The sequence below is a fragment of the Fukomys damarensis genome, unplaced genomic scaffold, assembly GCF_012274545.1.
Source record: "Fukomys damarensis isolate Sample0158 unplaced genomic scaffold, DMR_v1.0_HiC HiC_scaffold_2, whole genome shotgun sequence".
Classification (NCBI taxonomy): Eukaryota; Metazoa; Chordata; class Mammalia; order Rodentia; family Bathyergidae; genus Fukomys; species Fukomys damarensis.
The window spans coordinates 47,155,651-47,170,426 of NW_022900914.1; the positions used below are offsets into that span (position 1 = coordinate 47,155,651).

General features: G+C 38.3%; 1 protein-coding gene and 1 pseudogene across 22 annotated transcripts in view; one reads left to right on the top strand and one right to left on the bottom strand.

Annotated features, from left to right (window-relative positions):
* Positions 1-14,776, top strand: part of Dysf (dysferlin) — a 220,703-nt gene that overhangs the window by 157,646 nt on the left and 48,281 nt on the right. For 14 of the 22 annotated variants that reach the window (XM_033764701.1, XM_033764725.1, XM_010609624.3 and 11 more), the window contains one exon: positions 1,627-1,689. The exons of the other annotated variants lie outside the window; for them this stretch is intronic. In XM_033764701.1, the coding sequence (XP_033620592.1) occupies positions 1,627-1,689 (63 nt within the window). The remainder of the gene's footprint in view (positions 1-1,626; positions 1,690-14,776) is intronic. 22 annotated transcript variants of the gene reach the window in all.
* LOC109117590 lies at positions 10,179-12,192 on the bottom strand (annotated as a pseudogene).

Genomic DNA, 14,776 nt, shown 5'->3' on the forward strand with positions numbered 1-14,776 from the left:
GTGTGTGTGTGTGTGTGTGTGTGTGTGTGTGTGTGTGTGTGTGTGTAATTCCTGTGGGCACAAGAAGAAGATGGACCTGGTAGGCTAAAATGGAGGAGGCATCAGAAGGCAGCACTGACCAGCTTCCCGCACCATGGGCTGAGGTGCTGGAGGTGACCTGTTCTAAGGCCCCAGGCTTGGGCTAATTTGGAGTTTGCTGCTCCAGTTATAGTCTCTGGGACACCCTGAAGATGGAAACACTCTCCCAGAATTGGAGCAGCAAATTATGCCCACATCCCAAAGGAGAACGTGTAATTTCTGAAGCTGGACCAGAGCTTTGGAGCACTATGTTTAGCTTTATTTTCTCTCCCTGTTGCTCTGGTGAACTGCCTGTTTCCCTCTCACCTTTCTAAAAAGAACTATATTAAAAATAACAATAGAGCTTCTGTAGGGTTCAGGATGAGAATGGGAGGAGCAGGGCCCGTCTGCCCAACTGGGGGTGCACATGGAGTTCATCTAGTCCGTTCCAGGGCTCACACCGTGCCCAACAGCACATGGCCTGAGGCACTGGCTGAGTGCCATGCCCTCCTGCCAAGGCTTCTGCCCCTGATGCCCCATTCAGTAACGGTCCCTTCATAGAGCAGGAAGGCCTCTGTGAGTCTCCAGACTCTCCCTCACGTCCCAAAGGGGCTCCTCATCTGCGCCATCCCTGCCCCGCTGGAGAGTGTCTCCCAAAGGAAGAGAGTCTATGCCTGGCAGCTCAAGGTCCCCTCAGGTCTCTCACCTCCTTTTGCCCCTTTCCTGGGACAGTGCCTGCCTCTCTGGGTTGTTTGCTCCCTGACATGTGCTGTGCTTCTTTCTTCTTTGGCATTGCTAGTCACTCTGGCCAGTGTGCATTTCCTCCTTGTCCCATCGCTTCCCCTGGCAGATTGCAGTGACCTCTGAAGTCTCCCCACCTCCAGTCTTGAACCCTGAGGCCTCCTTGTCCAGAATCCCAGGAATAAGTGTCCTGTAAATGCCAGAGTTATAGTAGTGAGGACAAACAGCTAGTGAGGATTTGATGCATAGATCTGACAGGGTTGGACTATAGAACTCCTCAAAGTCTCCTTGATGTAGGGTTTTGGGGAGCCATGTGGTGCCCTGGTTCTTGAAGAAGAAGACTGAACCACATTTGCAGGGATGAGGTCTTGGCTGTTTTGACTTACCCACCCTCCATGATGGGAAGTTGGCATGTCCCTGATACAAGCCCACTCTGAAAAGGCAGGGAGGGCATGAGAAGTGGCTGAACGGACTTCCCAGGGCAGTGAGAAAGCAGAGCCTCTTTGAAAAACAAGCCTCATCTAAAGGGGGGCAACGCATAGCTTTCATTTCATTTATACCTATTGTTACCTGGTGAGGTGGGCTTTGTGTATCTCCTCTTGTTGGGGACATTGGTTCAGAGAGGTCAGGGTGTTTGTCCAAGGTGACACAGCCTGTGGAAGCATGGAGCCAGGCTTGTCTAACTTGAGAGCCCATGTTGTTGTGCTGTTCCCTGGAGAAAGAGCGAGTTCCCTGGATGGAAGGAGAACACTACTCCCATGGGGTTATCCAGCCTTCTCCAGAGCGAATCCTCTAATCCTGTCGCTAACCAGCATGTTTAATTTGTAGCTTGCCGATGGTCTGTCAAGCTTGGGCCCCACTAACATGGCGTCTTCTCCATCCAGTCCTCATGTATGTATTGCTTTCCTATTTGTGGGTCCCTGATTTCCCTTGGGAACTGGGGGTGGGAATTAGGAGGGAAGCAGAGGAGAGGGAAGAAAGGAGGGATTTCTTGAGCCCAGAAGAAAGCAGTCACCTGTCTCTGCTCTGTACAGTAATGGAAGGGTGGGGTGAGAGCTGGAGGGGGCTGTTACTGGTGTCCTCGTGTCATCTCCAGTGCTTCTGGGATTTGTTTCAGTCATGTTTCCTGGTAGGGCCAGGGGTTGAGTGGGGCTGTATGGGCCAGTGGAAGCAGAGTAGGCTGTCACTATGGGGACATGGGCGATGAGAAGCCCCTTTGGGAGGCTGGCTTTCTGTGCGCCATGTGTATGTCACTGGGGAACCCTGGCAGGTTCTGAGAGGGCTGCTTGGCTAGTGGTCAGTAGCTTCTGGACCCAGCAGGGTTCATTTGTGCCTGCTTCAGCTGATTTCCTCTGGTTCATCTTTCTGGGTGTAGGTCCTTCCAGCAAGATGACTTTGGTATGAGTCTTTAGCATGTGTGCAATAAGTCCCATGCTTAGGCCAAGCAGAGCCCTGACCTGCTGGGGGAGGCATAAGAGATAAAATTTGCCAAAAAGTAGTGCGTTAAATTCCATTCACAGTGCCAAGGGCAAGTATTGCTGTATTGAGTGTCTTATGGATTTCTAGGAGGAGACAATACCTATTTTCATGGTTTTCTGATTTATCTTTTGTGGAAGAAATGGAAAACACAAAGTGTAAGGCAGAGAGTTAAAACCACTGGTGCTCCTATTAGTTGAAGATGAGCACTGTTAAGATTTTGATGAGCCTACAGTTTTAGATGACTTTTAAGTTTATTTGCATACTTTTTTGTTTTTTTTTGTTTATTTTGAGACAGGGTCTTACTATGAGTTCAGGCTGGACTTGAATTCACTGTGTAACCCAGGCTGGGCTTGAACTTACAGCGATCCTCCTGCTTTAGCCTCTGAAGTGCTGGCATTACAGGTGTGCACCATGGTACCTGGCCCTGTGCATACTTTTTAAAACAAAATTTAAATCATATTGTACTTTGATCTGTCTGCATATTGTACTTTTAAACTTAAATGTATAATGTGAATGTCTTTCCACATTTTTTACATTCTTTATAAAAATATGGTTTTATGTTATAAGGATATCCATAAAGTATTAACTACTTTGTATCATTAATTTGTTATTTAATTTGTTCATTCTTACCACTGTCCTCTTTTACAAGAGTTTTTTTAGTTTGCTTTCTTTAGCCATTTGTCATTAAAACTTATTCCTAGGCATTTGATAGCTTTTATTGCTATTCTTAGTGGAATAGCTTTTTTTTCTTATGATTTTTGAGTATGACTAACATATAAGAAAACAGTTATTTTTGTATCCTTATCTTGAAACTGTGTTTTTATTAAGCTCTAGTATTAGTTCTGACAGTTGTTAGTTGATTTTGTTGGGTTTTCCAGATGGGTATGATTGTTTTCTTCAAATAACAATAAAGGTGACTTTCTTGCTAATAGCTATATTTTATTCCTGTTTTATTTAGGATAACATTTAATGATGGAAATGTTGGTGATCAGAGTTATTTTGTCACTGATTAGTGAGAATACCTCTGCCATTAATTATAATAATGATTGATTTAGATGGACATTCTTGATTTATCAAGGTTGTGAACTTTATTGTTAGTTTATTAACAGCTTCAAAATAGATACCAGCTTGGGAGTTTAATTTTATCAGATATTATTTGGTATTTATCAAGATGATCATTTTGTTTTCATTGCCTAGTTATTACAACGTATAATTTTCCTGTATTCTGGGGGTAAACCCAAAGTAGTAATTAGTCATAGTGTTACAATTTTCTAAGACTGAATCTCTCCTGTTGAATGCCATCAAATAGGTAGTTGGTTGGCTATTGAAAAAAAATCAGTTAATCCGGTACTCATTTAAAGTTATACATACGTGCCATGAACATTTTAGTTTTAACCATATCCGTGTATCTTACAATCATTTTATGTGTGCTGAGCCCTCTGCTTTGAATCTCAGTGTACTGAATCGGGTGTCCTGCCATCCTTTTGTTATAAACCACACCCAGGATGCTTTATCCATGATTTTTACTTTAAATCTTGATGAGAAGTTAATGATATTTGCAGAAATAACTGAGTGGAGAGTTCTTTTAAAGTTTAGGATCCTTCCCATACCCTTTATGCTATCTTACTTGTACTTAAATTAAAAAAAAATTCAAGGGCATTAACTTCAAATTTTCTGTTTCGGTAACATTTAGCAATTATTATGAGTGCACGTGGCGGAACCAGGTTTGGGAAGAAGTGTAACTGGTGGTTGATAAACAAGCAGCGCACCTGCTGGCAGCTGCTTTCCAGAGTAGCCTCAGGCCTTGCATTGGCTCTGGACCTTAGGTTGTTAGCAGACAAGTGCAGTATCTGTTCATCCTGGTGATGGGGACTTTGTAAGCAGAACTTCTGCTATACATTGGGTTAGGTTTACTATTACTTATTTATAATTTTTGCATCTCTATTAATATTATTTTTAGTTTGTCTTTGTAAGGCTTTGATACCAGGATTTGTTAACTCCTTAAAATATTTTCCAGGTGTACTCCTACTGACTGTGCTTTTGATGTCTTTATGGCATGAAAATTGTTTCTTACCTAGAGCCACTCTTTCTGAATTTTACTTGTGTAAGTTGGAAAGGACATGATAAACATTTTAAAAGTTTGTCTTCATCTACCAAATGCATAATAATATGAATCGACCTAAATTTTAAAATGACTAACAATTTAAAAAATTTAAAAAATGGTGGCCACACTATAGAAATTCCTCAAAAAACTAAAAATAGAAATTCCATTCGAACCGAGTGTACCCCTTCCAAAGAATTAAAGACTCATATTACTGAGACACATGCATATCTATGCTTATAACAACATAACCCACAATAGCTAATTCTTGGAAATAGTGTATATGTCCATCAAGAGATGAATGGATAAAGAAAATGTGCTATGTATAATGGAGTACTATTCAACCATAAGGAAGGATACATTTCAGTCATTTGTAGGAAAATGGATGTACCTTGAGATCATAATGCTAAGTGAAATAAATCAGATACAGAAGGCTAAATATCACATGGTTTCTCATATTTGAGAAAGTATAAATGAATTAAAGAGCAAAATAAATGAAAGAAGATAGGAAACGAGGTAAATCTTTAGCGGATGAGAAGGGTATCTAAGAACAGAAGTGGGGAGGAAGAGGGAAAGTAAAAATTATTAGGAATGGATGTAAATGTACCAACTTCATGATGGATGTATTGCAAACATGCACTAATAAAAATTTTAAAAACAAATAAGTTAGCCAATATGTGTAAAATTACACATGGGTAAAACATGGTGGCCACATGAATTATATTTATGATTTATATGATCAACAGGGTTAATTATTTTTTTTCTTGAAAATAGTGTTCCTTTTTTTTTTGAGACAGGATCTTACCATGTACTTTAGTCTCACCTTGAACTGACTCATGTAGCCCAGGCTGGCTTTCAGTTTGTGGCAATTCTCCTGCCTCAGCCTCCTGAGTCCTGAGGCATGTGTCATCACACCTGGCCTGGTGTTGCATCTTACAAATTCTGAATTGCAGAAAAATTTCAGGAATACGTATCTTGTGTAATTTCAGAAGATGCAGCAGCTGTAATGCAACTCATTTGTAAATCTGGGCCCACCTTTTTTTTGGGGGAAGGGATTCTTTGATCACTTTTCTACTTTGTCAGTCAATTTGGTATCTTGTATGTGCCATGTTGTCTGTTGACAGTGGGATGGATTTGGACATGCAATAATAATAAAAGAAAATGCTTCTGTATCTGTTCTATTTTCATCTTCATCCTTAGTTTTGTACATTTGTGTTACTGTATTGATCGTTTTTTTCTTCATTATGCTTAATATGATTTCATTTGTTTCCATGGTTTTTCTTCACCCAAACAAAATTTTGCTGATATAAAGTCAATTGCTTCAATTTTTTACACTGAGGTTATTTTTGAGCTCTCTCACGCTGAAATTGCTGTTACATATATTTCACATATCTCGATTTAACATTTTATTCATTTTCCTTCAGAATAAAAACTTTGAAATAGTGATATTTCTACATTTTTTTCTATTAAATTTATTGGTACTTTTTAGTTACACAATATAGTCACATTAATGATTGGGATCTTGTACCTTTACATGACAGGTCTTGGTTTTTATTTTTTTCCCCATTCCCCTGCCCTCCCTTCACCTCCTCCACCCTTCCCTATTTACAAAGATCTACATTTGAACAATTCTAAAGTTTTGCTGTTCATGGGTAAGCATGCTTAAATCCTTATTCTGTCTGGAGTGTGTGTGTTTGTGTACTGTGAGGTTGAGATTAGTTTCTAAATATTTTCCATATGAATAACCAATGATCTATGTGATTATCATGTCATCATAGAATGACCTATCCTTTCTGTTACTTGATCATGACAGCTGTGCTATATATAAGAATTTCGCAGAAGCATGCGTCTATTTGTGGGCTCTGTATTCTGTTTTACTAGTCTATTTCTTTTTCTGTTCTAATATTTGGTGGATTTTACTATAATTTTCTAGTAAGTGTTGATATCTGATAAAAAAGTACTGAACCTTGTTTATTTTCAGTATTTTCCTTGCCGTTCCGGTTCGTTGCTTTTTCATCTCAGTTTAGAATCAGCTTGTCAGGTTCTTTAACAAAAAACCAAAACAATTGTTGGAATTTGGGATTGAGTTACAGCTAATATCTGGATCAATTTGGGGAAGAATAGACAGTTTTATAATATTTTCATTTTAGCTATAAACATGACATATCTACATTTATTTAGATGGTTTTAATGGTCTTTCACAATTTTTGTAACATCAAAAAAGCCAGGTGCAATTTTTATTAGGCTTAGTTCCCTTTCCTGCTTTGTTGTTATTTGAAAGTACATTTCCTTATTAGCTTCTGTTTAAACACAATTAATTTTCATATACTGGTCTTTTATTCAGAAATGTTTTTGAGCTCTCTTACTAATGCTATTGAGTCAAGAGTTCTCCTGGGTTTTCTGTGTGATCGAACATCTAATTTGTAATTATTCACAGTTTTGATTCTTTTGTGTATATTATTATTTTTCTTTTTTATCATTTCCTTGTCTTTCTTTGCTGCACTGACTAGGACCTACAGTGGGATGTTTTATGTAACTGGTTACAGAGAATATATGTATTTTTGCTCCTATTTTTAAGATGAATTATTTTAACATTTTACCACTGAGTATGACATTCATGAGGTAAACTATTGCTAATTAGGTAATTTTCTTTATTTTGACTATTGCCAAGTTTTATTGAATGCTGTTTATGTATATGTTGAGATGATCATTTGATTTTCCCCCTTTAATCTGTTATTGTGGTGAATTACATTGTAGAGATCTTTCTCTTTTTTTTGTGCTGAAACATTTTTGAAACAAATGAGCCTGGTCATGATATATTATCTTTTTCTCCCCCTTGCATTGTTGGATCCAGTTTGCAAATATTTAGTTTAGGAATTTTTTAAAAAATCAATATTTATGAGTGATAATTGCTTGATGTTTCTCTTTTTATACTATTCTCTTCAGATTTTGGTGACTAATTAATGATAGCCCTACAAAGTGACTTGAATTTAGATACTCTTTTATTAGTCTCTAAAAGAACAAATAAGACTAGCATTATCTATTGCCTAAGTGTCAGATTCACTTGTAAAACTGTCTAGACTTAGCATTCTTCATGGGGAAATTTTGAATGCTGCTGCAATTTTAAAAAATGTTTATTGGACCTTTGAGATTTTATATTTCTAGGTGAGTCATTTTTCGTGATTTATATTTTATAGGAATTTATCCATTTCCTTTTAACTTTATTGGCATAGCATTTTTCATAATACCCTTTTAATTTTTCTGCAGTATTTTCTTCTGTACCTACTTTGTGTCCTTTCATTCTTTAGATTATATTTTATTATTCTTACCAGAATTTGTCAGGGTTTTTTTTTTCAACAAGAATCAATTTTTAGTTGATCTTCCATATAGTTCCTTGCTTTTTAGTTTATTGATTTTTTAAATTTATTATTTCCTGTCTTCTGTTTTTGGGAGTTATTATATTTTTAACTTGTGTGTAAACACTGAAGACTATAAAATTCATTCTAAATACTACCTTATGCATCCCATAGGATTCAAAAGTTTTGTTACTTTTCATTCAAATATTTTGTATTATGTCTTTTTGACACCTTAATTACCTTAAAATATGTTTTGCAAGTTTCTAAATTACGTTTTACTTTATATTTTTTGCTACTGGTATTCAGCATGACCGTAAAATGTAATCCATGTGTAATAATGCTTAGAAATGACCTGACACATGCTTTATGGCCCAAGTAAAGGTCAATTTTGGTAACTGTCCCATGAGTGCTTGAAAAGAATGTGTATTCTCCAAATGTTTTTTACATATAACATGTCCATTTAGAATAGGTTTGTTAATTATTTTACTTAAATTTATGTTTATTCTGAATCTTTTATGTGTGTGGTTTATCAATTTCTGGAAAGGAGTGTTAACAACACATCCTGCTTTGTTATAACACTCTTCAGTTCTTTTAATTTTGCCTGTTTTTCTTTGTGTGTTTGATGCTGTGTTATTGGAACAATTTTAGAATTCTTATATCTTCCTGGATAATTGAATCTTTTAACAGTATATCTCTCAATGTATTTCAGTATGCCCTTTAAAATCCCTGTTAATGAGTTTTTCTTTAACTCTGCTTTATTTATGTTAATATAACTGCACCAGCTTTTTTTTGGCTAATATTTTCCTAGTTTATTTTTTTCTACTTTTTACTTGTGTGACTTTATGTTTTAGATATCTCTTTTATGAACTACAAACAGATGGATTCTGTTTTCTTTTCTTTATGTATCATCTGGACCATCTTTACCGATATATGTGGATTTATTTCTGCTATCTTATTTTGTGTCTCTTTAACCCTGTCATTTTCCTTACTTTTTTTTTTTCTGGATTGAAAAATACTTGTTTTTTTTTAAATGCTTTTCCCCTTTTTTTCAGTTTCAATACCATACATGACTTCAATTCCTAATTACTATTATAGATATCTTAACATGCATATTTAACTTAGTAAAGTCTTTAACTTTAAATTTAACAGTTATTTTTTTTAAAGCTGGTATGTGTAGCCTCTTCTAGAATAGTACAAGGAACTTTGAATGCTTTAACTCTAGTCACTTAACAGTTTCCAAATTTTTATCCAGTTTTAAAATTCTATAACATTTATCAGCATTTTTATTTTTTCTAATTTTAATATTTTTTTATTGGTGGCAGCAACTCCTTTTCTTTATTTCTTCCCCTTGTAAAGGGAGAATTTCTCCTTCCCTGTCCTCTAGCCCCCAATGACACATGTGATCACAGGCATCAAATCTTGGCAGGATGACAGTACAGGTCTCACAGGCCTCTCCAGCTCTGAGGTTCCAAAGGTGGGAGTATGGCCAAGTCAGCCCCACATCCAAGCCATCTTTCAGCTGGGTGTTCTTTCTCCTCTCCCTGCAGGTGGACATCAGCTTGCAGGTCAGCAGCACAAGCAGTGGGCTCTTTCCCATGCCATTAGGGCCACGATGAAGATCCTTGAATCCCTGTCGATGCCAAAATCTAGATTTTTAAAAAAAATAATTTCATTGGTACAATTTAAATATACATAACAATCACATTCATCAAAGAGAGTTTGTACCTGTACATGATATAGCTTGATTCATCTTTTTTCCCATTCCCCTTCCTTCCATTAAGCCTCCCCTCCCTCCTTATTAACATGTTTTATTTTCATTTTTCTTTCTTTTAAAAATTTTTTTCCTCTTTCCTTCTTCCCCCTCACAGTTTTCCTTTCATTTTGAACAGCTTCTTTCTATTTCATATTATCTATTATACATTTTGATCCATATATTCTGGTCCTTATTTATACTTTCATTTTCTCACACTAGAGAGACAATGCAGTATTTATACATACATGTTCAATTTATTGCACTTAAGCATATAGTCTCAAGTTGCATCCATTTAGCTATAAATGTTATCTTTATGGCTAAGTAGTACTCCGTAGAATAAAAAAAATCTTTTTTATCCATTCATCAGTTCATGGGCATTTGGGTTGATTCCAAGATTTAGCTACTACAAATTGTGTCGCTATAAATATGGATGCACATATCATTGTGGTATGATGATGCCTTTAATTCTTTTGGTAAAATACCAAGCAGGGAGATAGCTGGGTCAAATGGGACCTCTAATCCTAATTTTTTGAGGAATCTCCACACTGATTTCCACAGTGGTTGCACCAGTCTGCACTCCCACCAACAGTGGAGAAGGGTTCTCTTTCCCCACAGCCTCACCAGCATTTGTTGTTGGTTGATAAAATCTAGATTCGTAAAGAGTGGCTTATGCCCTTTATAACAAAATATTTCATTGTGTAGGCTCAGCACAGGAGGGATGAGCAGCAGGGTTATGGTATGGTGAAGTGCACTGTGTGGACTCTATGTACAGGGCTTTAGCCAAGGAGACCCTCAAGTGCCAGTTCCCTGAGAACTGTATGGGCTAATTCTGCATCTCACGGTCAAAGCCTAGGCCAACCAGGATTGGCTGTGCTTTGGCCTCTGCAGCCGCTGCTCCTGGTAAACTTTCTCTAGCCTCTTGACAGATGTATCATCCCCCTATTCCAGCTGTCCTCAAAGCCAGCATTTCTCTTCCAGAAGCTTCAATTGCTTGGTGTAGGTTTGAAGAATGGCGTGCACTGCTGGCATCTCACCTGCTGCCACCTCCTTGTCACGCAGCATCATGTCAATGTTGCGAGGGATGCTCAGTGCATAGTTGGCAGTGTGCTTGAGGGGTGTGTTCTTCCTTTGCAATTGGATCCCACCATCTTTAGAGGTGGCCGGCTACAATGAAGAGGCTGGGGTTGACAAACAACTCCTTGCCTAGGGCTGAATGAAATGATGAACTTCTCAAGCTTGATGTCACATGTGTTTTCTAGTGTGACCTGACATGAGAACATCTCTGCCTGGGACACAGAGAAGTTATTTTTTTGGTGGTATTAGCTGCTTTTCACGAGATCACCTGGTGCTCTTAATCCATCTGTTTCTTCAGTTTTTTCTTCTCCTTTTTGCTAAGGTGAGCATAGGGATCATCCTTGTTAGACTTACTGTCCTCCTCTTCTCCTGCGTCCTCTGAACCTGCCTTCTTCCCTTGTTTGGGAGAGTGCTTTCATTTTGTGATTTCTCCTCCCCATCTGCTCCTCCTCCTTCCTCTTCCTCCCTCTTCCCTCTTTCCTTTCCCTCCTACTCCTGTTCCCACCTCTTTCTTCTCCTTCTCCATCTTTCCTTCATTGTTCGAAGCAGCAAATTTATTTTGAGGCTTAGCCTTCCCTTTTGACTTCTCTTCTTTCCTCCTTTTGTCTTCCTGCCCAGGCTGTTCCTCAGATACAGCCTTATTGATCTGATTTTTCTCTGGCTTGGCAGGCTTAAGAGGATGTTTTCTTCCTCCTTTCTTTCTTACTGTGATCCTGAATCAGGGCTGCAGAAACATTACCACCCTTGTTTTTCTTTCCTCTTTGGGTTATTGGGACAGGTACCTCTTCCTCTTTATCACAGGTTGGAACAGAGAGCTGCTGCTGCTTTTTTTTTTTTTTTTTTTTTTTTTTGGTACTAGGGATCAAACTCTGGCCCTTGCACTTGTGAGGCAGGTGGTGGAACCACTGAGCCAAATCCCTGGCCCTCAGAGAGCTTCTTGAGGTGCTCCATGAGCTCTTTCTCCTCTCTGTCATCATCCACATCCTTCTTCCACAGGTCATTTTGAGTGTCTTGCTTCTTCTTTTGCTGCTGCTGCTCCTGACCCTTCTCCTTTTGCTTTCTCTTTTTCCCCAGCCTGTTTATCATCTATTGCCAGCCCCCCAAAGAATCTTTTTAGTCTTCTTGTCTTTCTTGCCTTTCTTCACCACCTTGTCTCTCTGTCCAAGTCCACTTGGGCTCTCACCAGAGAGCTGCTGGCTCTCAAGAAGCTGCTGCTTGGACCCTTTTGGCCCTGTGACGAAAGTTACAGCTACTTCCAGCACTTTTATTTTTAAGTAATCAATTTTTCTTTTAGTTATATTCACATCTGCTATTTTTTTTTGTATGTCAGCTTTCTCCCTTTTGGGATAATTTTCCTTCTTCCTGAAGTACAACCTATTGAAATTCCTGTAGTGCGGATTAGTTTATTATAAACTTTCCCACTTCCTGCTGTGTGAAAATAGTTTTTTTTTTTTTGCACCCTTCTTTTGGAAACACTAGTTTCACTGACAGTTATAGTCTGTCAGCTCTATCTTTTGGCTTTCGTTGTGCTTTTGTCTTCCTAAATCTGAAGACTTATTGTTTAAAACATTTTTAAACATGTTTTGTTAATTCTGGATTATTCTCAAGTTCAAGTATTACATATTACCCATGTTCCGTCATTTCCTTCGTAACTCTGATTAGATATACAGCGGACTGTTTCTCCTCTTCATTTGAAGTATATGGGAGGATGTGTGTGGGTTATCTGCAAATACTAGACCCTTGTATTTGAAGATTTTGAGCCTGTTTAGTTTATAGCGCCTGTGCCGGGTCCCGCAGATTCTCAGGGGTGACTGTACTGTTGGTTTCTTTGTATTGCACTTTTCCTAATTTCTGAAGACGTATCTTCCAGGTTTCTAATTCTTTAGTCATTTCTGATCTGTTATTTCATTCCATTTATTTATTGAGTTTTTAGCCTTAAGTAGCATATTTTTAATTTCTCAAAGTGGTTATATTTTTTTCCAAACCTGCTTGTTTATTTTTTAAGTTTTCTTTTCCTTTGGCCATATTAAAAATATATGCCTTTTATTTCTTTAAGCAGTCTTTCTTTGTTAGTGTTGTTTTGGACAGTTCTGCTTTCTGTGTTCTAACAGGTCTGGTTCTGCAGTTGGTTGGTGCTAGCTGGCTCTCCCTGATGGTGTCTTCTTCCTTATGTGTTTAACTATTTTTGATTGTGAACTCATGTTCCTTGGAACTTTATCTGAGAATTCTTTGAGGCCTGGATGGAAGTCACATTCTTCCCAAGAGGATATGTGTTTACTTTTACCAGATGCCTGGAGACACTACAAACCCAGATTCACTTAAAACTAAATGCTAAGTTTGAGGCTTTTTGAGTACCATAGTTAGTATGCATTTATTTCCTTATTTCTCAGATTTTTCCTTTTTCATTTACCCTAAGGATTTTCTTTACATCTCCATTGCTTTAGCCATGTATTTAAAATAGATTTTAAAGATATCTGTCAATTCAGATGTTCTTTCTTGGCGGGTTGCTCAGGTTGTCTAGCTTGTCATTTTGCTGGAAATCAAAGCTTTATTTTAATTTTTAAATTTTATGCTATGTTTTACATCAGGCAAGTTATATCTCCTTCAGCACTAAGTACTTTAATTTCTTGTTCGCGGTATCTTCTTGAGTTTTCTTGTGAACGTAAATGAACAGTTTGTTTTCTTCTGCTTTTGACTCAGTTTAGCTCAGGGAGATACTTGTTTTGGTCATCAGATTGGTCCTCTTCTTGTGATCCTTGATGTCTCCTTGCTCTCTTTGGTTTATCCTCATAGAGGGAAGTCTTCCGTTGTCAAATATGGGGAGCTCAGGCAGAATCTGTTTATTAATATATGTCTCCTTCTAATGCAAAAGACAGCAAAAGGAAGAAAGAGAGTTCAGATTTATTTGAGTTTTACTTTGCCAGTTGAAAATGCAATAAAATGGAAGAAGTAAGAAGGAATTCAGGGTCAGACACCTGATGAGACAATTTTCTCAGGGCAAGATGCTTATTATTCAAGCCACCAGTTTATGAACTTACAGTGAGAAACACACATGACATTGAATGCTGGTAATGCTCATGATCTCTGCAAGTTCTCTAAGTGGGGAAAGGAAATGTCGATTGGAGATGGGTGGGAAATCAGTGTGAGGAAAGAGAAAGGTGTTAATATTACTGACAGCTGACCAGTAAATGACTAAAACATCCATCTTCAAAAGTAAGGCCAGCTTTAGTTTGTAAGCCTGGTGCCTTCTGCCCTGATGGTGCTGGTGTGGACTACTGGAAACATTCAATCCATGTTCCTCTTTCCCTGTTCTTCCAGGATAGATCTATTGCATTTTCATCTATCTTATTTTTCTAAATATATTAATACTTTCTTCCCACTTATGGTTAAGTCTTCCCCGTGGAGGTGATTTGTGCCTATCTTTGCTCTGACCCATGTGCATTTATTTCATGGTCCAGTTCTCCCAGCGAAGCCTTCAGTTTCCCTTAATTTGAAGTTTTAGGAGGATGCCTGTTGTAGCTCCTGAGTACTGACAACAATGTATCCCAAGTCTTTGAAGCAAAGGTTTTCTGAGCAAAGGAATCAATTACAGGGTGCGGTTCCCAAGTGAGGAAGTGTTTCCAGAAGGCGTTCAATGCAGTTCCTTTCAGAGCTTTACAGTTGCACCTCTGAACTTGAGGATTTGTGGGGGGAGGTACTACAACTTTAGTAACATTCTGGTTTTACCTGTACTTTTGTATATGTTGAATGAGCTAATCAGAAAGATACTCATTTTCTCCTGAAAATAGGTGTGCTGCAGACACGTGGTTGACAATATGGTATAGCAAGAATTATGGTAGGTGTTTGAAGGTACTAGAAGTATAGTTCTTTAACAACACATTTGGTGGTGGCCTCCCCACTCCCACAACTCCTGATCAGGGAGTTCCATGCCCATCACTGGTGTAATCTGGACCTTCCTTGTGACTCATTCTTTCTCTCATTTTCTCAGAGCAAATACAAATCGCCCATCAAATGACAAGTGAAGGCTTGTGGGGGGGGGCTGGCGAAGGGAGGGAAATCAGAGCTGAAATCTGTTAGCTATTTGGAGTAATTGGTTATTTGCTGTGTTTGCTGGTTGGGAAGCAGAGCACATACTTTACGGTCTCTCCTGTTACGGGGGCTGGAGTCACCCGCCGATATTGGATCCCCGGTGGTGCCGGAGCCCTTGGCTTGGGG